At 35.8% G+C, this 25,483-nt stretch overlaps 1 protein-coding gene across 4 annotated transcripts in view; it reads right to left on the bottom strand.

Moving 5' to 3' along the window:
* Positions 1-25,483, bottom strand: part of LOC106871890 (vesicle transport protein SFT2B) — a 73,189-nt gene that overhangs the window by 14,190 nt on the left and 33,516 nt on the right. For all 4 annotated transcript variants that reach the window (XM_052970210.1, XM_052970212.1, XM_052970211.1 and 1 more), the window contains 4 exons: positions 16,469-16,555; positions 12,262-12,347; positions 5,401-5,482; positions 691-726 (listed from right to left, as the gene is read on the bottom strand). In XM_052970210.1, coding sequence (XP_052826170.1) covers positions 691-726; positions 5,401-5,482; positions 12,262-12,347; positions 16,469-16,555 — 291 coding nt within the window. The remainder of the gene's footprint in view (positions 1-690; positions 727-5,400; positions 5,483-12,261; positions 12,348-16,468; positions 16,556-25,483) is intronic.

The raw sequence follows: 25,483 nt of genomic DNA, 5'->3' as shown, positions 1-25,483 counted from the left end.
AGAGAGAGAGAGAGAGAGAGAGAGAGAGGGAGAGAAAGAGAAAGAGAGAGTGTGTTGCACTCTATGAAAGTTGCTCACTTGGAGCAGTATCACTGTCATTTCTATCAACAAATCACCCATTTGCTTTGCACCTTCAATGATATGTGCATGCATATCATTGAATACAAATATATATATATATATATACATCCCCCCACATATATACATACACTTCATATACATGTTACATATATTACACACATCATATTTTATATATATATATATGTGTGTGTGTGTATACAAATGAAATTTATTCGTAGAGATTATCTCTCTACAATATGCAGTTCCTTATCCCTAGGTAGAGATGAAACAATCTGCAGATGATAGAGATAAAGTGTGTGAATAAATTATGTAGCTCTGCTTTTTAAAATGCATTGAGCACTTAAGTGAAAGTATTTTTCTTTTGTTTTTTAAACTTAGAATACCTAACTTAACACACACACCTATATATCAATGCACATACACACACACACACACACCTATATATGCACACACACACACACACACACACAAAGACATGCACTTACATGATACACACACGTATTAAACTTAGACTGTATGTTTAGATTTCTAGTTGATTATGTAAGAAAATCCATCAACACAAGTCATTGTAAAAGGAAGACAAAACAATTTTTAAAATCTGTTACTTACTGCAAATGCTGCTACCAGAGTCAGTACAAACATTAGCTGAAAAAGAAAAGTGATTTTGTTTTAACAATATAAAAACAAAGGAGAAGTATATTCATTTGAAGTAACCCCCCCAATATATTACTGGTCTGAGTGGTTGGCTTTAGGAAGGGCATCCAGCTGTAGAAACTCTGCCAAATTTAGATTGGAGCCTGGTGTTGCCATCCGGTTTCACCAGTCCTCAGTCAAGTCGTCCAGCCCATGCTAGCATGGAAGGCGGACGTTAAACGATGATGATGGTGATGATGATGATGATGTTATCCAACTCTAGCTACAAAGGTAGGACAAAACTAATGTATTGATGGTAATGACTTCAGACTTTTTTGCATTGAGGAACAGACCAACTTTGGTTGCGGCATTCTCAAGAGATGCTAACAAGTGTTGTGTATGACTCAGGTAATGAGCTGTGAGAACAAGATCATTAGCATAGCCACGGTCAGAGAGATACAGGCTCTGCTTATGATTCATAGTAAGGCCTTTGTCATGGATAGTGTCAAGACTCCACCTAATGAAGTAATCCACCACAATCATGAAATGAAAAGGCGTTAAGGTGTCTCACAGAAGACTATTGTTGTTGGAAACTCTTTATTTGGTCTGTCTGTGCTCTGCACAAGGTTTGATGGGTTTTCATACATGATAGTAATCTCATATTGGATATTAAGTTCAAATAGGATATGTAACTTGGACCTTTAGTTGACATTAAATCCACAAATATAGTCAATGCTTTTTATTGGTAGATTCTAAGCTTTTCTTTAAGGGCAAAGATTTGTGGCAGTAATCATCTGTCTTTGCAGAAGCTGTTTTGATTCCAACTTAGGTTGGGATCAATATCAGAGGCAATTCTATTAAGGATTGCTTTCCCAGTGACTTATACTTTAGCGAAACCACTGCCTAGAATCTAGATGCTAAATGCCTTGTTTCAGTACTTTACAGCTGGTAACACAAAACTGAAGACAATCTTTTCTTCAACCACAAAGTAGCAGATAGTCTGCCAATCAAGATTCACCCATTTACAATAGAAGAGATTAAAAAATGCCCAAAAAAGTAAAGAAACAAGACATGACACAAAACCAGATAACATTCCAGCTATTATTTGGAAAAGCACACTCTTCCACAAACATCAGTGAGATTTCTGTAATGAGACTGTTAAAGGAAACAAGCCAACAGCCTTCTGGAAGACTTCAATCAATCTACTTCCAAAAGGCAATTTTCACTCATCTCAGAACTATAGGGGAATTACACTCTCATCCCTAAAATCTACAACTCTATACTCCCTGTGATTTAAAGGAAATTTAGTTGCTATTTCTAGCAAGTCAAATGACTACATAGAAACTCTCTCTAAGTAGGTACTGCAGATGCTTCTAAAGGTATTGACTGTCAGTGATATATTCAGTTTTTCCCACAGGGAAAATAACTTACAAGAGCACAGTACCTTATTCAGGTGGCAGTAAAATTTATATGTCATGTACTTAATGTTACAGTCAGTGGAACTGATGGCTGATCTTATAGATATTTCTGCAAAGGTGTTTATTCTTCTATTCTCTTATTTGTTTCAGTCACCTGAATGCGGCCATGCTGGAGCACTGCCTTTAGTCGAACAAATCGACCCCAGGACTTATTCTTTGTAAGCCTAGTACTTATTCTGTCAGTCTCTTTTGCTGAACTGCTAAGTTACGGGGATGTAAATGCACCAGCATCGGTTGTCAAGCAATGGTGGGGGGACAAACACAGACACAGAAACATACACACATATATAATGAGCTTCTTTCAGTTTCCATCTACCAAATCCATTCACAAGGCTTTGGTCGGCCCAAGAGCAGAAGAGACTTGTCCAAGGTACCACGTAGTGAAACTGAACCTGGAACCATGTGGCTGGTAAGCAAGCTACTTACCATACAGCCACTCCTGCATTTACTATTTATATTTCGTGTGCTTAATGTTTCAGTCATTGGAACTGATGACTGATCTTATAGATATTTCTGCTTTAAAAAGGGGTTAGTAAACTATCATCACCATCATCACTGTTTTAATGTCTACTTTTCCATGCTTACATGGAGTAGGTGAGACCATCAAGGCAGAATTTTTTGACAACTGGATGCTGTTCCTCATACCAACTCTCACCTGTTTCCATGCAACATAAAATCTCCCATTCCATGAAAAACGAATGGCCTGGACTTGGTTATGCAGAGGAATGCAAACAAGCAACAGCATTTGTATCATCAATGAGGCTTTTGTTTACATCAGTGTGCAAACATGGCAAGATGAAGGGAAATACAAATTCACTCACTCACATACAGACACATGTGACAAGCTTCTTCAGTTTCCATTAAATGACTTCACACACAAGGCATTGGTCAACCCGCAGCTATTGTAGAAGATACCAGCTGACTGTGTCCACACAATGGGACCAAACCCTTATCACAAGGTTCCAAAGTGATTCACACACAAACACATGTGTGGGAATTGTAAGGTTTAAATGGAAACTATATGTTTCCATTAAAATATTGGAGTAAATCACAGAGAAAGAAGAACATAGAATAATTATAATTTTCTTTTCTTTTCATTTGTTTTTACACCCATTTTTTCCATAGCCACAATAGGTTAGATGAATGTAGTGAGGCATTGTTTTGCAGTTGAATGCCCTTCCTGTCACTAACCCTTACCTGTCCCTCTTATTGTCTGTCTTTAAAGGTGCAAAACTAGCAGGGGAAATGACAATAGCACAGCATCACTACTTGCAACTCAGAGATTTTTAGACACATATACGGCTCTTGTATATTTTGTTCTACAAAAACATAAGTTATATTAGAAGTGTATAATGTCATCTATTATACAAATATATACACACACACACACACACACATATTTAGGGAACGACATCCAGTTATAGAAATCATGCTAAAGTAGACAGTAGAGCTTGGTGCAGTCTTCTAACTTGCCAGCTCCTGTTAAACTATCCAACCCATGATGTCAGCATGGAAAACAAACATTAAATGATGACGATGATTATGATGATGAAGATAGCATGTGTGTATGTGTGTGTGCATAAAGTAAACAGAGATTGTATTTGTGAACTACAATTTCAGTCATTGGTCTTTTAGTCATTCTAAGATATCAGCAAATAAATTTCTGTTAAAGATGTAAATTGCAATTGCTGCATTTGTGAGTGATCACATGACCATTGGCATTAAGTGTGTATTACCATGTATCATTATAGAATAGTTTAACATTTAGATTCACTGTACACGTAATCTCTTGAAAATGCAACAATTGTAATTCACACTATTAACTGTTATTTCTTTCCAGTCTGTTTCTCTGTTAAGTCACCAAAATGCCAACAGAACAAAATATTGTTTATAAACTGCTGCAGAAACATGTCCGGCCATTGAGCTGTTTGATAGACTAAGGGAAAGTTTTCTTTACTTTAAAATAAGTGATGGTTGGTAACAGGAAAAGGTCAAGCCACAGAAAACCTGCTTCAGTAAGTTTTTGTCTGACCTATGCCAGCAGGTAAAAGGTGGATGTCTAAATAATGATGATGATATAGATATTGTCACATTATTAAAAACCAATTTATTTTTTTACCTACAAGAATATATGAAAGACACTGCATGTTAGAGGAATCAACCAATACAAATGTTTATAATTATATAGAGACTGGAAGTGTTACCTGTCATATAGCAGGTAAATTTGGAAGTATACTTTGTCACCAAGGACAATATCAGGAATTATGGCATACATACAATAATAATTTAACTTTCATCAAATTTTTTGATACTCCTACAAAATGATGAAATGAAAACTGATTTTTTAAAAAGAAAACATCTGTCCTCCACAGCAGAATTGTTAATGCTCTCTGCCTGCTGAATATGATCGGCTTGCAAGAACCCTGTGTTTGGTGCCACACAAAAAGCACCCAGCACACTCTGTAAAGTGGTTGGCATTAGGAAGAGCAATACTAGCATAGGAGAACAATGATGATGACAATGATTAAAATAAATTTCTCAAAAGTATGTTTTCAATAAATGTGTCATTTTACTAAATTTTATAAACATAATTGCAATCCGCTCTATCAAAAACCTATCCCAGCAAAATTTGAACTCCTCTCATTAACTACTCTGTCATTTACCTCTTCTCCTCCTCTGTCTCAATGATTCTTTGTGTCTCACAGGGTGTGTATGTGTGTGTAAAATGTTCCTTTATTCATTGCCTGCCACCAAGGCTAACATGTGCAGACATCTTTTACTCTCTCTCCCCATTTCTCTGTAAAGCATGACTGGAGAAATCAATCAAACTATATTTAAATATGTAAAGTAGTTGGCATTAGGAAGGGCATCCAACCATAAAAATTATGCCAAACAGATCTTGCTGGTGTCACATAAAAAGCATTCTGTAACATGGTTAGTGTTAGGAAGGGCATCCAACTTTCAAAATCCTGCCAAAGCAGACAGTAGTGCTTGGCACAGTCCTCTGACTTGGCAGCTCCTCTCAAACCACCCAACCCATACCAGCATACAAGATGGATGTAAAATGATGTTGATGATAACGATTCATTATATAGAGATATAACTATTCATTTGTTCCACTTTATTCACTCGAAGTAAAAACAAATGTTGTGGTTGTTGATGATGTTGCAAACACTTCAGCAAAAAAAAAAGCTTTGTTAATACTTACTAATACTACAATTGTTGCAATTATACGAGTTTTAGCAAACATCTTCTTCAGTTGATTCATTGGTCCCATCAAAAAACAAGTACTGGAAATAGACAAAAATTGATTATAAAAGAAATATTCTAAAGCAGAGAAAAATTGAGTCAACATTATCCAATATATATATATATATATATATATATATATATATATATATATATATATATATATATATATATATATATATATATATATATATATATATATATATATATATATATACATATACATACATATATATATATATACATACATATATATATATATATACATATATACATACATATATATATATATACATATATACATACATATATATATATATACATACATATATAGATGAAAATAAATTTTCTTATAAAGTATGTTTTTAAGTATACTTCACAATATATGGGCTGTATTAAGAAGTGCTCATTGTGAGCTAAATCGAAGGATAAGAGAAATTATAGAAGGAACACATCTAGATGTGTTCCTTCTACAAATTCCAAAGCATAATTTAAAGCACACAAAGAAATAAATATACATATAAATTTATATAAATAAATGAATAAAATTACACGTAAAAGTTATATGTGAAAACTATGCATCATGTACATTGAGTTCACATACTGAATGGAGAAGGGACAAACATAGAGATAAAAATCGAAGGTAAGGGCTTTCAAAAGGAAATGTTCCAATCGATTAAGAATTTGATGTTTATATGAGTTATCAGATGAGAGTTCAAAATTAAAAAATTCAGAGGTAAATAAATTTGGCAAATATTATAACATAAGATAAATATACAACTTTGTGGTTAAAGGATATCATCTACAGCCGTATCACGGGTACATTAAATGTATAAATGGTGTTTTACAAAAACATAATGCCCTTCTCATCAGGATGGTTTCCTTCATGATGAAATCCTACATGATAATAATTTGAAAGATTAATCTATCAATCTACATGATTATCATGTAATTTTATTCATTTATTTATATAAATTTATATGTATATTTATTTCTTGGCATACTTTAAATTATGCTTTGGAATTTGTATTGGTTGCCTAGATGTGTTCCTTCTATAATTTCTCTTATATATATATATAAATAATCTTATAATAAAAAAACTCTGAATCTTGTAAATACAGCTACCCAGGGTTTCCTGGCTGAAATAATAATTTATTCTACCATTTATCAGTTGTCTTTTGAGCAAATAACATTTAAACAAGAGATGCTTGTAAAGAAGAAAAACACAAGGGAGATAACCAATGTTACAATTATTAGATGTCAAGCAGAGGTAAACCTGGCTTACTAAGTGTCCGGTGGTCTACTTTTAAATTATGACAAGACGTATTTCTTGAAATGCGGTCATAGAGAAAAAATCTCATTCCTCAAATTTATGTATTCGTTAACATTTTCTGGACCTGTTAATATAGGGTCTCCATATCCAAACCCTATATTAACGAGTCCAAAAAATGTTCAATGTGTTCTCTTGAAAAACTGTATCTCTTAAAAAACTTAAAAAGCAGTCTTGTTTTCAGTTTGATAAATGCAAAATAAATTAAAAATACAGCTACCCAGGGTTTCCTGTTTAAAATAATATTTGTGGGTTTTTTTTAATAAGATTATCTTTACTGTCTTAGCTGGTCAATTGTTTTTCTACTTGTTGAAGCATTACCACATAATATATAAATATGTATATATTATATCATATACATACATATATACACTATACAGGGTCACCGAGAAAGGTTTCCGTGATTTCAAAATGAAATAATTAAGTCTGTATCAAAGGCATACTATTTATTTATAGACCAAAACACACAGAAAATCTTGAATTTTTCTTACATTACTTAGTAGGTTTCGATATGAGCTCCCTTTGTTGCATGGCAAACATCTAAGCAATAGTTGGCCTCCCACCAGGTGCGCTGAATTATATCAGGATTTACAGTCACTATCGCCATGTGGATTCTCTCTCTTAAATGTTGCAGATCCTGGATTTTTCTGCCTAGAGGTTATTCTTCAGATAACCTCAAAAGAAAGAGTCCATAGGAGTTAGATCAGGGCTTCTAGGTGGCCACAAAACAGGACCATTCCTTCCAAATCAAAAGCCAGGGAATCTGTTGTTGAGAGCTTGTCACACATTATGCATGTAGTGAGCTGGCGCTCTGTCCTGATGGAAAATTACACTTATTCCCTTTTCTCTTTCAATGTTTGCAACTTGAGGGAACACATAAATTTCTAGCATGTCCAAGTAACTAGCACCTGTAATCATGTTTTCTGTAAACACGAAAGAGCCGACAACACAGTCATGCAGGACTCCACACCATACATTAACCCTGGATGAATCATGGATGTACTGGAAAATGCCTAAATAAAATTCTGTCATCATCATTAATTTCTCTCAGCACCATTACAGCAAATTCAACGTGTTTTGGCTTATCTGTCTCCTTAATTTTATGCCTCATTTGAATTTTGTAAGCATGCAATCTTGGGCATTTATGCAGCACATTTTGAATTGTTGTTTTAGGCATATGAAGTTCCAAACTGCATTGAGCGATGGACTTCTTAGGACTATGCAAGCATGACAGTCTCAAATGCTTCATGTGCATGGCTGGCCCAGAGATTTCTTAATGTTTACATTTCCAGTTTCTTTAAACTGGTTAAACCATCAAACAATGGTTTTGTCTGTAGGTAGATCTTGTCCATATGTATGCTGAAAATGACGTTGCACTAAAACAACTGACTTAAACTCAGCGTGCCACAATACACACTGCGCTTTCTGCTGTACAGTTACCATGATTGCCATGGAGTGGCTGGCCAGAGGCTTGCTAGTGAAATAGTGATTTCAAGGACAATGCAATGGCAAATATCAAAACTCCTACAGTTGTTATACAGTCCCACGTTGATTTCATACAGACCGCTTGCTTATAGCTAGTGCAATTGACAACTAAAATCACAGAAACCTTTTTTGATGATCCTGTACATACACACAAATACATATATATATATATATATATATATAGAGAGAGAGAGAGAGAGAGAGAGAGAGAGAGAGAGAGAGAGAGAGAGAACGAGAGAGAGCACAAAGAATTTTTCATAATGTAAATCTCTATGATATGAATGTTGTTATAAATGCAAGAAGTTTAATTATATCCAGCATTCTTTATAAGTTTATTGTTGTTGTGTGTGTGGGAGAGACAGACAATGAATGGGGAGGTATTTTCTATTCTAAATGACATGATAAAAACATTCAACACATTGTTCTAGAAATGTCCTGTTCCATTCTCCGCTAAATATTTTTCTTTTCTCATCAGTCATCAGATGTTGTCCAAATGACCTCCAGCAGTCCACTGTCAACATTTTGATTTGGTGAACAAATGAATAAAGTGTGACAGTAACTGCAATATTTCCTGCTAATATTAATAATCAACCCTACATTTACACACAACTTAAATTTTAGTTTTCCATTGTGAGAGATAAATGAGAGAGAGAGAGAGAGAGAGAGAGAGAGAATGTGTAAACAAATGTATCAGCATATGATTTTTTTTTTTGCATAGGCATAGCTGTCTGGTTAAAAAGTTTGTTTCCCAAGCATGTGATTTCAGTTTCACTCCCAATGTATAACACTTTGGGCAAATGTATTCTACAAGGGTAGGTTAAAAAGTTCATAGGCTGACTATGAAGGAGTGATGCTGGAACTGTGAAATCTTGCATGCATTAATTTCAACCCTTCTTATTAATAACTGCATTGTTTCTTACTAGATAAACTAACATCTGACTGTTCAGAGAACACTTCAAAAGTAACTTAAGTGACTTCTCTTGAAAATCGACAAAATTTGGCATTGTGGTGTTATCAAGTTCCTGCAGAATGTCATTGGAGTTTATACCCCAAGACATTCAGGCTGACATGGTTCCTACATTAGGGGATGACACTCCAGCTTTATCAACCACAAAAAGTGAGCAGCTGAATTTAGGAGGATAATGGAGAGTCTTGAAGATGATGCAAGGTTTGAATGTCCTGCAACTGAGGAAAACATTGTTTGTGTTCACTACATGCTGCTGGATGACGGGCAACTGACTATAAATCAAATAGCCAATGCTATTAACATATCCTGTGAGAGAGCTTAGAATATTCTGTGCAATGAACTTGGCATGATGAAGGTTTCTGCTTGGTGGGTGCCACATTTTCTGAAACCTGATCACATCACAACAAAATATGACATAGTTTCAAGGTGGATACAGCTGGTTTCTTTGAATGTTTCCTAAGCTAGGATGAGTGATGGGTTCATCACTTTGAACATAGACAGAGAGACAACCAAAGCAGTGGAAACACTCCTCCTCACTTGCTTTAAAGGGAGCCAATGTCATTTTATTTGCAGGGAAGGTGAAGGCCTTGGTTATTTTGGATGCAAAAGGTATTGTGTTTATTGACTATCTTCAAAAGGGCCACATCATCAATTCATCAATAGAGAGTACTATGCCAACTTGCTGAGGCAGTTACGAAAGGCTATCAAGACCAAATACCTATGAAAATTTAAGAAAGTGGTCTTGTTTCATCAGAAAAATGCTCCAGCACACAAGTCCTTGACTTCAATGGCTACTATGTGTGACTGTGACTTTGAACTGATTGATCAACCTCCCTATTCTCTTGATTTGGCTCCATCTGAGTATCATGTTCCCCAACATGAAAAAATACTTGGCTGGGAACCAGTTTCACAGTGATGGTGACGTCATATCTGCTGTCAATGACTTTTTTGACCAACAGGATGAAAATTTCTTCATCAATGGATCCAAGCACTGTACTACTGATGGAGGAAGTGTGTGGACTGCAAGGAGGACTATGTTGGAAAATAAACCTCGTTTGGTTATACTCCATGAGAGTATCTTAGACAGCCTGTGAACTTCTCAGCTGACCTTTGTACTAATGCCTGAGGCCTTGTGAGTAGATTTGGTAGATGGAAACTGAAAAAAAGCTCATCTTGTGTGTGTGTGTGTGTGTGTGTGTGTGTGTTTGTGTGTGTGTGTGTGTGTGTGTGTTTTGGCATTGTTTGATAGTGGCAAACAAATGTAGCCCTCATACAAGTGGTGTTTGTTTTAATCTTCTGCAAAAACATGACTAACCATAGGAAATATTATTTTGCTTGGAAACAGGTGAGATCTGGTGGCAACAAAGGCATCCAGTCGTAGGAAATATCTCAACAAATTCTATCTGATCCATGTAAGCATGGTAAAGTGGATGACGAAGAGAGTAATAGTTGAAAAAGGCTAAGGAGAGTGAAGGCAGCTAACAAGGAGACTTAGCAAAGTGAAAAGGCCAAAAAAAGTGAGATAGTTTAATTGTGAGCTAAAGTTGACAAAAGTAGCAAAGCAACTTATTTACACTCCCACATGAATAAAATATCATTCTTATACATCCTGAGCACAAATACTGCCAGAATAGACTTTACCACTTTATTTCTTAAAGTTTGATACAGTAAGTACCACTAGTAAACAACAGAGCAGGTAGGTCAACTCAATTGATCATATCCAATACTATGTGCCAAATCAATAATGAAATGGGAAAGACTGTAGTTTGCTACATCACAGTTATTATCCCACTGGCATTATACGTCTTATTTATCCAGAGATATTAACACAAGTTTTTACAGTAGGTTAGGTTAATGTGATAAACTATGACCATCCTTTGACATTGCAACTAGAGAGAGCTGTTACAGACAGGGCTGAAAGTGTAAGATAAACATGTATATGCCCAGATATATTGTCATCAAGGTGGATAGACAGAAGTGAAAGTGTGTTAGAGAAAGATGGTCTAAATATCCAAGTATATTAGCTCAATCATAGGTACTGTCCAGTAAGTTTAACGTCCAAGGTGCACCAACTGCTATTGGACCAATTTTCAAAACTATAAATAAATATCAAGTAATGACAATTCACTATTGTAAGCAGTGATGATGCTAACCCTATCCATAGACTGATTGCAGAGTTATAGCCTAGGATTATAGGAATCCTATACCCATGAGAGATAGAGAGAGAGAGGAAGAGGATTGTGAACTTTCAATGAAGATAGTATCCAAACTGCATAATAAAAGCAATACTTGAATTAAAATTGGAATTTAAAAAAAATTTCCTCTTATTTTAGACTGATCCAAGAAGTTGTTTAGAGCTTTAGTTCCATATATAGATATACTTTCCTTCTGTATCATTATGTATAAAATTTTAAATTGAAACTGTTTCATGCTTCATGAATTTTGATGGATATTCTGTTGGTTTTAAAAAAGAGTATCCAGTTGTCTGATCAACTGGACTACCTACTTGTTGAATCAACATTTAAGTGGTTGAGCATTCCACAGATATGTATGCACAACATAATTCTCAGGTGAGATCAGTATGACACAATGTAGGACAAAGCTGAGCATTTGAATGAGATACAATCCATCTACAGTTTCCATTTTCTAATTTAACTCACAAGGTTTTAGCAAAAGACACTTGTCCAAGATCCATGCAGTGGCACTGAACCTGGGACCTTATGATTGCAAAGCAAACTTCTTAACTACTCAACCATACCTGTGTCCATTTTAGGGGGTTACTAAGTAACTACTGAAGACAGCAAAACACTGGCCTTCTTCTGAATACTGTCATTATGATATATGAAGTGAAATGGCTCAACTTAGGAACATGTCTTTGGAACCATTTCAATTCACAGAGAATATTATCATACTGTTCTAATATAATTTCATGACAAATGCTAATGAATTAACTTCAGGATTTAAATGATAAATACTTCAATTTAATTCATGTGTTTTGGACATTGATAAGATGAGAATTGTAAATTTATCCAGCAAACCTTGATAGGGAAAGAACGTTTCCCAATGTATAGAAGACAGCAAATAAAACCAGTCCTTTCTTGGCTATAAACAATAAAGCTGAGCCCTAGATGAAAAAAAAGCAAAAAAGAAAAACATGCAACTATAAAAAATATCAAACATTCTCTTCCTTAAACATTTCTTACTATTACAATAATATATGGGGCAGTATAGGGTTGAATAAATAGTATGTCACACTTACCAGTTGAAGGATTTGTGGGTCATATCACAAACACTTAACTCTTGCTGGCCCATTCCCATGTGATAAACAGGTACCATGAATATGTTCAGCTTATTATTTTAAGTCTAGTTTCATTGGTTTGATGCTGAGTTGAAGTTTGTTTATAGGCCAACACACAAGCTTTAGTAACCTACTTCAGGGTATTTTCCCCATGAAAATCTAGATCCTTTCTCTAGTGCAGTGTTTCTCAAAGTGAGACATGGTAATATTTAAGAGGATGTGTAGATTACTTCAGAATGGAACATAAGTAACAAGTGAATAGAATAGCAATAAAGTTTTAATTAAAATTTCTTTCAAACACTTATACTACATACTTTGTCCATTCATGGTGGAGTACACACAGTCAAAGTGAAGTATGGCACAAAAATGGCTAAGAAACACTGATCTGGTTGTTTACCAGGAATCATCTTTGACTCAATATTGAACCTTGAATGAGATGGTTTACCAGGAGTCATTTATGACTCAATATTGGTCCTTACACAAAATATCTTTGACATGTTCAACAAAGTTTCCATAAGTTTAATGAAAATCAGTAGGATGCCCACAAGTAGCCCAAAATAATACTTCACTCCATTTTTGTACTGGTTTCCATATTACACAAAACCAAAAACTCCCATCAATTCCTAAATTCAGTATCTACCCTGTTGCCAGCCAATGGGGAGCAGAGAATATTTAGAGCTTTTCTTAGTCTACTTACACATTAGCTGTGTGGCTGACCCTAATTCATTCACTCATTATAACTCCCACCCCATTGCCCCTAATCACCTCTTTACAAGTACTACAACCCTTGGAACTCCCTCCCAGTTTATGTTTTAACTTTGTACCTTTTAGAGCTTTAAACATACATTAACTTAACTGTGGACTTATTGCTCTAGTAAAAGCTATGGATACTGCCTTACCTTCTTAGATTAAATAATAACAAAAGTATCCACATAAGATTCAATAAAAAGTATAATGTTAAGAAAATAAATAACACAGGAAGCACAGAATTTAATTTTCATAAGGAAAACTGAAATTTATTGTTTAACAGTTAACAAACAAATGATGTGGTCTAAAATAAATGATGAAATAGTTATAGTTTGTGATGATGTCGTCAAAAACCTTATATATATATATATATACTAAAGATTTGTAATGATAAAAATGATCTACCAAAGTTAACTTTTCACAGATTTGTTCAGTTTAGGACTATGAATCAATTCCTGATTGTGTGTGTGAAAGGGAGAGGGAGAGAAAGAGAGAACCATTTGAGGTGCTACCCATGGTCCTTGTAGGCCTCCTCAGAATGGTGGAGTCATTGAAGCTGATTTTTAACTTGACTTTCAGTGAATTGATGTTTGCAAAGAAAACAAAAGCAAACAAGGAAGTCCCAGAAAGGTTCAGTTTTATAAGGAAAATTCTTGGCAAGAAAATCATTGGTATTCAACAATGTTATAAGTTGTGCACATGAGCATGTAAAAAAACAAATAATGCACTTTCTCATAACTTGTGTATGGTTTGAAGATATGTGGTCATAACCAAATTATACATTATGTTAACTATGCTTTACATTCAGACTAGTTTTTAAAAAACCTGATACAGTTTTTAGTAGTCAAACATGAGATATATGCCAAAATTATCTTAATATTTTAAAGGTTTATTTACACACAAGAATTCACTCACACACTGTTTTATAATTAGGAATTTTTTCCCTCTTCATGGTATCTTTATACACCTAAAGCATTAAAAATTCAAAAGATATATTATCCAACTCAATCAGTAGATTGGCAGTGTATCATAAATATTTATGATGTTTGTTGTTGTTGTTGTGGTTGAATAGCTTCAGTTGGTTCTGCTCGAATACTTCCTATGACAGAGCAGTAGCTGGCAGAATGTTTAAAAACAGCCCAGCGACAGCAACCTGGATAGTGCAGATTGGCAGCCTCCTTGTTTTACGAGTTTGTTGAAAGAAATTTGGAAGTGATTTAGAGCATACTGAAAGACTATGTAGAAATTTACTCAGTGGTTTATATATATACCCATCATTTAACCAGAGAAACAGATAGTTATGAGATTGCACACGGGCCAGCAGTTCAAATATTATGATACTCAGGAAGTACATTGCCAGCTCAAATATTATTACACTTGGGAATACTCTGAACAACTTTAGTTGGTTACTGTCAGCAGTAAGAAATGCTCACAGTTGTGTGATAAATACTTCCAGAATAAACAAATATTGAATTCTATCAGGTTGAGTAAAAAGTAAGCAATGTTTTGAACCCTGAAGAATTTGTACCGGATTTTTGCAGAGTTTTTGAATTTTTTTGCAATTGTCTGATAATACAGATATAAACTTGCCCAAATGCATCAATAAATTAATACTGATAATTTTTTCACCATTGCTACAATCATCTGAAATGGAACTGTCAAAGCACGATATTCGAGTAATTTTGCTATTCAACTTCATGAAAATCAGAAAATGTGCAGATATGAAATTTGCTCATCACTTCTCCATAACCAGACCAATCCATTTCTCCACAGTAATGTAACTTGTGATGAAAAGTGGATTCTATACAATAAAAAAAATGTTCTTCACAGTGGTTGGACCAAAATGAAGCACCGCAAACCTTCCCTTCAAAAAGAAGGTTACGGTGACTGTTTGGTGGTGTACTGCTGGACTCATCTGCTATAATTTCTTAAAACTTGGAAAAACCATTACTACAGAAACATATTGCCATGAAATTGCCAAAATGAATGAAAAACTGCTACTCCTCCATCCCAGACTGGTCAACAGAAGAGAGCCAATCATTCTTCATGACAATGCTTGACCACATGTTTCACTAATGATGCTCCAGAAGCTGATGGAACTTGACTACGAAGTTCTTCTCCACCCAGTTTATTCCCCAGACCTTTCCCCTACCAACTATCACTTTTTCAAGCACCTTGATGGTTTCCTATGAGAGAAGGAATTAAAAAATCAAACCGATGCTGAAAGTGCATTCAAAGAGTTCATCAGCTTCAGAACTCCAGACTTTTATGTTACTGAAATAAACAAACTTGTAACTCCTTGGCAAAGATGTGTTGATTGTAATCGTACTTATTTTGATGAATAAAATTTCTACATTGTTGAAATATATTGTGATGAATTTCATGTTTCAAAACATGAAATTCCTGATTACTTTTTACTCAGCCTGACAGGAAGTCATTCCATGTAAGCTAATGCAGAGGAAAATAATGCTGATGGTGAAAAGTGAGAATGTTACAGGAAGAAATACTGGAATGATGAGGTGCTGGGATGTTTTCAAGTCAATAAATCCCATCAAGGTCATGAATGACTTACAATCACACAGGCATGGCTGTATGGTTAAAGAATTCACTTTGTAGTTGCAGGGTTTCAGGTTCAATTACACTATGCTGTACCTTGAGCAAATGTCTTCTACTAAAGTTTTGCGTTAACTAAAGCCATATGAATGAATTTGATAGGAAGAAACTGTGTGTGGAAGTACATTGGAGAGACTGTCTCTGTTCTTGGGAGTGTAGATTTAATCTGTTGGCACCTAGCACTTGGATACCTTTAGTGGAGTCCCTTTTCTTACAAAAATTTGGGAAAGGCTTCCAGTTTGAGTTAAACTACCTTTCGTATGCACTGACCTTCCTACTGTAACTAAATAACACAAAGGTTTTTAAAATAAATTATGTATTTTTGTAATGAAACAGTAAGTTTTTCAAACTTTGGAACACGGTCAACAATTTTAAGGGCTGGGTTGTTAATACCAACAACCATAGTACTTGACTAGAACTGTATTTCATTGGCCCTAAAAGGTTGAAAGACAAAGTTGACCTCAGCTGTTTGAACTGAGAATGTATAACTAGAAGAAATATTACTAAACATTTTTTCTGACGTGTTATCACTTCTGATGGTTTACCATAATAAAAATGATGATGATAATAATAATAACAATACTCACAAGTACAGAAAATCCAATACCCAAAAGAAAGCATATTGCAAAACCTTTAATCCTTGTCGACCAACTGAGTGTTGAGGCATCAGATATCTAGAGGAATAAATCAAATTTCTGATTATAGCAGTTATTTTATGTGAACTGAACATTTGAAATTAATAGAGAAAACAAAGCAGCACCAGTTCTGTGCCAGTAGCAAACATGAGAATACTAAATGCTTCCAGGCTATGCATGAAAATATTTCCATCATTATATATTAACCCTTTAGTATTTAAACCAGCCATATCTGGCTCAAATATCCTGCCTGTTTTATGTTCAAACTGGCCAGATCCAGCCTCTCACAGTTACCTTGTAATGTCATTCTAAAAATAAACAATCACATATTTTAATTCTCAAAGCTATGAGATAATACAGGGTTAATTTTATAAAATGTGAATACATTAGTAATACATTTGACAAAATAATCTGAATGTTAAAGAGTTAAATATTTACATATCTATCCATTCATCCTTAATCCTATCTTTATTTTCTCTTATACCCACCTTCATGTACTTTGAGGTTATACCTGAACACCTCATTTCCACCATCCTTTCTTCCTTTCCAGCAGGGATGGTCATGTACCTTCTCCACAGTGAAACATCTGTTCCTTTCCCACTATCATACTTCAGCCTCTCAATACCTAGTACAACACTAGTCCCTTCAATACTACACCCCAACTCAGTTGCAGGGTTGTGTTTTAAAAGTTACTTGATGAAGTCACTAGTGCCAGTGCCATGAAAAATAGCACCCAGTACATTGTGTAAAGTGGTTGGCATTAAGAAGGGCGTTCAGCCATACAGACTACGCCAAACCTGACGCTGGAGCTCAACACCGTCTTCTGGCTCATCAGATCCTGTTGAACCATACAAACCACACCAGTATGGCATACAGACATTAAATGAGGATGAATATATATTAAATATTTACATTATTATTTACTTAACGTCTGGCTAAGTAAAATTAAGGCCAAAAAGTTATGTTTTTTATGACCATGCCCCCTCCATACAATCAGCTCCTGACAAACTTCTCCCCAACATCCTATCTTCCCAATACCCCCTCCCCTCTATCTTCCATACTCCTTTGTGAACCTACCTGAACACAATATGTCCATGCCAGGTCTTTTCCCCACAACATATCCTCCTAACATCCTGTGTATCCATTCACTACATTCCTCTCCCCTGCATCTCCCATTCTTTCACAGCCTCACCCACCCACTTACCCTATCCAATCCCTTGTCTACTTCACTATAAACCCCTCTTTGTAACTTACAGTGTATGCCCCATTACATCTTCACCATCTTATCTCTCTTCTTTCCAACTGACAGAGCCAGGTATCTACCTCCTCTACTGCAAGGTACTTATTTCTGTAACTCTATTCATACACTAACACCTAACACACAGCTACCTCCCTCAATACTACTCCTCAGCTCAGTTGAAGGATCTTCTCTTGCAAGTTACATGGTCACCTCGCTGCTGCCAAGTTAAAAGCATCTAGTCACTACCATCTGGTTGAGTTTGCTCAAACATTTTTAACTCACACATACCATCTATCTCTGTCCGGTATTACTTGAGGGAAGTCTTTGGGGAGGCACCCAGTGTCTCTGGTGAGTTGATCTACATATGTTTGGACAACCTGTTCTAGTATGGTCATGCTTTGGCATCCATAGCAGTAGGTCACTTGCCAGCTCTTGTTTAGCTCACTAGCAACATGCCACAAAGAGCAAGTGCATTTTTCTTATAATGGTGGAAACAGATAGATCATCATACAGCTGTTTCTTGGTGGGACAAGTTCTCCAAGATATATTTAAGCCTGCTCTCAATATTCAGGTGTAAGCTCCATCTAGCTTGGATTCCAACATCAATTATGATGCTCTTATAATGCCACCAAATCTCTTTGTGATTACTCTGGATTATGTCTCAGAATATCACTTGACATTCGTGAAAAGAGGACTGATCAGTCATCCAGCTCAAAAAAAAAATAATTGATGTAGACTATGCTGACGAGTTAGCCTTGCTCTTTGACACAATAGCAAACTCCACTCAATTACTCCATAGCCTAGAATTAACTGCACATGAGGTTGGATTACTTGTTAATTCTAGTAAAACCAAATTCATTGTTCACAATCAATAAGGATCCATCAATCAAGTTGATGATTTTACATATGTTGGTTTTGTATTAACCTCAACTGGAAAGGATGTCAAAACTTGGACAGCCAAAGCATAGTCAGCTCTAAAAACAAAAAACTGGATGTTGTCTGGAAATCAACTTTGTTAGACAATCTTAAGAGGAATTTTTTCCATGCAACAGTAGAGTCAGTTCGTTCGTACGAAGCTACAACCTGGACGCTTACCAAAAAGCATCTAGTATACTATGTAAAGTGATTGGCATTAGAATACCATGCCAAAGCAGTTGGTAGAGCTTGGCATGGAAAGAGATTAAATGATGATGATTGCAAAGAAAGAGACTTGGAAATGTCATTACAAAAAGCTGCTGAATGTAGAGAATGAATGGGAGGAGGAGAGCCTGCTAAATGTTGGCTCAATTGAGGGACCAGCTACTTAAATCAACAGTACCTTGGTAGATAAAGCAATTACGGATATGAAGACACAGAAAGCCCCTGGCCCTTCAGGAATCACCGCTGAGATGATTGAAATATCTGGCGGTGTAGGTGATGGTCCAGTCACCTGCATTATAAATCAGGTGATTCACGAAGGAGTCATACCCAATGACTGGTGTAGCAGCACCATAGTCAACTGCTACAAAGGTAAAGGTGATGCCTTGGATAGAAATAATAACAGAGGTATCAAATTGTTGGATCAGGTTATGAAAGTTATGGAGAGAGTCATAGCTCAACTAATTAGGGGGAAAGTTAGTCTAGATGACATGCAGTTTGGTTTTGTACCAGGGAGAAACACCACTGATGCTATATTTCTGGTAAGGCAGCTGCAGGAGAAATACATAGCCAAAGATAAACCTCTGTACTTAGCTTTTGTTGACTTGGAGAAAGCTTTTGACAGGGTTCTTGATCCCTTATCTGGTGGTCAATGCAGAAACTAGGGATGGCTGAGTGGCTAGAGAGAGCTGTACAAGCCATGTACAAAGACACTACCAGTAAGGTGAGGATTGGCAACAAGTACAGTGAAGAGCTCAGGATACAAATAGGGGCTCACTAAGGATTGGCCCTAAGCCCCCTCTTGTTCATCATAGTCCTCCAGGCAAGACAGAGGAATTTAATACAAGCTTCCCCTGGGAGCTCCTGATGACCTTGTTCTTATAGCTGAATCACTATCAGAACTAGAGAAGTTCCCAGTATGGAAACAAGGTCTAGAATTGAAGGGTCTTAGAGTTAACCTAGCAAAAACCAAAGTCTTAGTAAGTAAGAAGGCAGACAAATCACAAGTCCTTTCAGGTAGATGGCCCTGCTCAATCTATAGAAAAGGTGTAGGTAGTAACTCTGTAAGATGCACCCAGTGTAAGCTTTGGACACCATGACAGGTGCAGCAATATCAGAGGAAGGTTAACAGGGAAACTAGCTTTTGTATGTGGTAGATGCACAGGTACAATAAACGCTGAAAATGTGCAGAAAATAGATTCCATCAACTGCTAGTGGGGTAAGCTAGAGGTAGTAGATAGCTTCCGTTATCTAGGTGACCAAGTTAGTAGTGGAGGTGGGTGATCCAAGAGTGTAGCTGTCAGAATAAGATTAAGCTGGGCAAAGTTTAGAGAGGTCCTGCCTCTGCTGGCAACAAAGGGCCTCACTCTCAGAGTGGAAGGCAGACTGTATGATGCCTGTATGCAAACAGCTATGCTACATGGCAGCGAAACAAGGGCTGTGACAGCTGAGGACATGCATAGGTTTGAAAGAACTGAAGTCAATATGCTTCACTGGATGTGCAATGTCAGTATGCATGTTTGACAGAGTGTAAGCATCTTGAGAAAAAAGTAAGGCATAAGCGGCATCAGATGTGGTGTGCAAGACAGAGGAATGCATTGATATGGTCATGTGATGCATATGGATGAAGACACCTGTGTAAAGAAGTGCCGATCCCTAACTGTGGAAGGAAGCTGTGGTAGAGGTAGACCCAGGAAAACATGGGATGAGGTAGTGAAGCATGATCTCCGAACTTTGGGCCTCACAGAGGCAATGACTAGTAACTGAGACCTTTGGTGATATACTGTGCTTGAGAAGACCTGTCAAGCCAAGTGAAATCACAGTTGTGTCTGATGCTGGTGTCACATAACCGGCACTTGTACAAGTGGCACGTAAAAAGCTCCTTTTGAGTGTTGAGACTCATGGAGGAAAAGTGGTTGAGCTCCTTTGGAATGTTGGGCCACACAAAGGCAATGACCTTTGGCACTATGTTGTACTTGAGAAGAAGACTCATCGAGCCAAATAAAATTGCAGTCATAGCAGATACTGGTGTCATGGAAATGGCACCCATGCCAGTGGCATGTAAAACCACCTTTTGAGCGTTGAGCCTCATGGAGGGAAGGACCAAGGTCATTTGGATTATGCTAGGCATCAAGCGTTAGGCTTCACAGAGGCAGTGACTGAGTCCATTTGGCATTATGCCATGCTTGAGAAGAAACTCCATCAAGCCAAGTAAAACCAGTCATGGCAGATACTGGTGTCACACAAATGGCACCCATGCCCATGGCATGTAAAAGCACCCATTACACTCTCAAAGTGGTTGGCATTAAGAAGGGCATCCAGCCAAAGATATCATGCCAAAACAGACTGGAGTCTGGTGCAGCCTTCCAGTTTGCCAGCCCTGGTCAAACTGTCCAACCCATGCCAGCATGGACAACGGATGTTAAATGATGATGATGATGGTCACTTAACTTTTTGTAGGTGTGGGTGTGGCAGTATGGTTAAGAAGCTTGCTTAGTAACCTCATTGTTTCGAATTCAGTCCCTTGGGCAAGTGTCTTCTACTATAGTCCTCTACAAATGCATTGTGAGTGAATTTGGTAGATGGATGCGGTGTGTAAGCCCATTATATATACACATGTATGTGTTTGTGCTTACCCCCACCACTGTTTGACAACTGGTACTGGTTTTACCTCCCTATAACTTAAAGGTTTGACAAGAGAAAACCAACAGAATAAATACCAAACTTCAAAAATAAGTACTGGAGGTGATCTGTTCAACTAAACCTCTCAAGGCAATGCCCCAGCATGACTGAAACAAGTAAAAGAAGATTCTAAGCTTCTCTGTCTGCCAGCCATAACAGCTCGCCATCTTTCAACTTCCAATCAGCAACAATTCAAAAACTCAGAAACAAAAAAACAAAACAAAAAAAAACAAAAAAAAAAACACTACTGAGCACTAACTAACCCACTCACAAATTTTTTAAAGAAAAATTAGATTACTTCATGTGAAGACTTTTTTTTTTTTGCCAGTTCGATACATAATTAACCACAATTAGACTAGAAAAATATTTTAAAAAGTCCATTTTTGTCATACCTTTGGACAAGGTGTGTGTGATGGTGTTGAAATAGTGAGTTAATGACAAACTATATCCATATTGGAGCAAAAACCTCTCCTAAGACATTGTTTTGTGTCAGCACACAAATACACATAGATCGATCACATAGTTAAAAAATTGATTGGATTATTAATTCACAGATCAAGATCATGAGTTCAAATATTTGTAGTATTGCATCTCTAGATTATAATTATACATGCTTCATGTAAAATTGAGTAAGATATACAGCTAGCAAACAGGTACTAGATGTTTACTAGAACAGAATTAGGAGAAAACACCAACTTAAGGTTCTGTCATGGACTCTTTTAGCCTTCTTTCAGTCATTGGACAGTGATCAGGTTGGAGCACTACCACCAAGAGATTCTATTTCTTAACACCAATCCTAGTATTTATTTTATTTAGTCTGGTGCTTATTTCATTGATCTTCCCATTGAATGGCTAAGTTATCTCATGACATAAGAGAAGAGAACCTGACATACTGCTGACCAAAGCCTTGTAACTAGACTCGGTAGATGGAAACTGAGAGAAGCCTGTCATGTGTGTGTGTGTGTGTGTGTGTGTGTGTGTGTGTGTGTGTGTGTGTTTCCTTTGTTGCTAGACATTGTATGATAGTTGTTAACAAGCATCACCATCACATAAAACGTCCTTCATTCCAATCTCCCATGAAAACATGGAAATATTTCCATGGGGAAATATTACCTTACTTGGAGACAGGTGATGGTTGACAACAGGTAGGGCATCCAGCTGTAGAAAATTTACCTCAACAAATTCCATCCAATCCATGCAAGCATAGAAAAGCAGAAATTAAAATGATATGATACATACAGACATCCTGTGTTCCAACTACCATACTGTTCTTTGGTTATTGGGTTGAGAGGTAATTTATTTAAGTCTGTTTACATACCAATATTCTATTACCAATCATTAGTTAATAATGGGATATATACAGCAGTAAAATACTAGCTCCAAGAATTCAATATGGATTTGGTTGAATTGTCCTCATCATCAACATCATCACTCTCTACTTTCAATTCTAATGCAAATTTGAACACTTTGTATTTCAGTAAATCGCTACTTGGTCTCAATCCTACATCGTCTCATCTGTGAGAGCCAATATTCTCAGATCTGAATGAACCACTTTAATACTAGGTCAATACCCTTTACAATTGCTTGTAATAATGATGTTAGTAATCAATTTAAATTTAAAAAAATACTAGGACCATTATACTTTAAACACGTGATAAAATTATAATCACAATAGAGAAACATTATCTCTAGATCTGGTGAATATTAATTTCATATGCATCAAACTAATACATCCCAACACATTCAAACCTGAAATTCTTTAGAACAAACCAAGACAACACGTTCATATACAATTTTATTTAAATGTAGAGTGACATAACTCCATTTATGAATCATGTGGTGCTATTCGGCCAGACAGGCTCTGACCTGCAGCATCAAAATACAATTTCTAGATTACAACTCTCTCTATCTCACCTTTCTTAGCCATACAAACATAGACATTCAATCAATATATTCAATAAATCTGAAATAAATCAAGTGAATAAAAAGAAAAATGTTTTTACAGTTGCAAAGCAAATAAGTGAATGAAAATATGAAAGTGAAAGAAAATACATATGCAAAGGATTAATTATTGTGAGTGAAGTGAAAAACAAAACAAAAACAGAATGAAAGAAACATATTTAGACAGAAATCTACCTACAATGCATACATATATACATACACACACACACACACATACATACATACATACATACATACATATTTGTCCAACCCATGCAAGCATGGGGAAAAAGTATGTAAAATGAACAAACAAACAAACAAATATATATATATATAACAAAAATGAAAAAAAATGTTTTTTTTTTCAAAAATATATGTGAGTTTAAAGTGAAAATCTCAACATTTAAGTAATGAACATTAAATACAACATTGAATTAATTTCATCTGGTAGTTTCAACATCTACCCTGTTCATACTCTGACTGTTATTCCCAATCTTTTTTCTAAATCTAAATTCATTTGTTATTCCTAAATCTCTCTTCATCAGCTTTCGTAATCTCCCCTTATCACATCACTAACCAGCAAAACAATCACTACCTGTATCGTTATTTAAACCATTAATATCATCATCATCATCATCATCATCGTTTAACGTCCGCTTTCCATGGGTTGGACGATATATATAATGATAATTGTGTTAGTTATGTTGATATACTTTTGTGATTACAATGATGCATCAATGATGTAACTAAGATAAAGTATAACATTCTGGAGCAATTTGATGAGGTTTTCTTGCTGTCTACAGTAACATTGTAAGACTGGATGGAATTTGGACGAATTGCAGTCTTCATAGAAGATAAACTTGGCAATTAAGTCATTCAAGAATTCTATGCTGAATATTCATGGTAGGGAATCATTTACCCGTCTGATTCTTCAAAGACAACCGATAATAGAAATTATTATTTTTTTACCTCTCTCCCCATTCTACACTCTTCTATAATTTATTGGTCATTCACAAATATCTAAATATACATCTGTTATACACAATCTTTAAAACATTCGAAGGTTATGTATTTTTTTTCTCCCATTCTCCAGTTACAGGTCTTTTACTCAGAAACAATCCAACCATCTTAGAGAATCAATACATTTTCTTTTAACTAATATTTAAAACTTTCACTGAAATTGTATGTGTGACATAAATATTCAGCTAGATATGTGTAGGTAATTATGTGTAACAAACAAGTACTTTGTACACATTTACTATAAAGTATTTAGAGTTTCTGATGTTTATGCTAGTTATTATATAATTAAATCTGTACCATGTTTTTATACAGGTATCTAAATGAAACTACAGTGGTTTTAATTATATAATCATCAGATTTAATTTGTCATCTGGTTTAACACCACCACTTAGACATTCGGTCTCTTTAATAGAATCTACAAGAGTAAAACACTAACATCTGGCCATCAAGTATTTTTAAGAGTTTACTAGGGAGTAATATCAACATCAGATCCTTAGGTGTCTTTAGCAGTGTTTACTGATGTCTAACACTAAACAGTATCACAAGCTGGTCCTTGAGTATTTTAAAGAGTTTATTAAGTTCTATTTGGGCCTTGTGTTTCTTTAACAGAGTCAATTTGAAGTGGTAGACTTAATTACCTTGTTAAGCACAGTTACCTGGTCCTTCAGAGCCTTTAATATTGTTCACTCTATTTCAAGTATTCAGAGTGTGTCTTTAATTTGAAGTTGTAGTTTACTGTTCCATTCCCCCAACCACCAAGTCTTGGAAGCTCTGCAATAAGGGTCACAAGTGCTACCCTTCCTCCTCTCACTATTGTAAACCCTCACACACACACACACACACACACACAGTTCATTAAATCATATTTAAATACTATATAAGATCTCAAAATAAATAAAAATATGGTGCTCAGCATTCATCTTAAATACGTTCAATCATCAAAAATA

Source organism: Octopus bimaculoides, chromosome 8 (assembly GCF_001194135.2).
Source record: "Octopus bimaculoides isolate UCB-OBI-ISO-001 chromosome 8, ASM119413v2, whole genome shotgun sequence".
Classification (NCBI taxonomy): Eukaryota; Metazoa; Mollusca; class Cephalopoda; order Octopoda; family Octopodidae; genus Octopus; species Octopus bimaculoides.
Note: the sequence above shows the minus strand (reverse complement) of the source record. Positions and strands in the feature narration are given on the sequence as shown.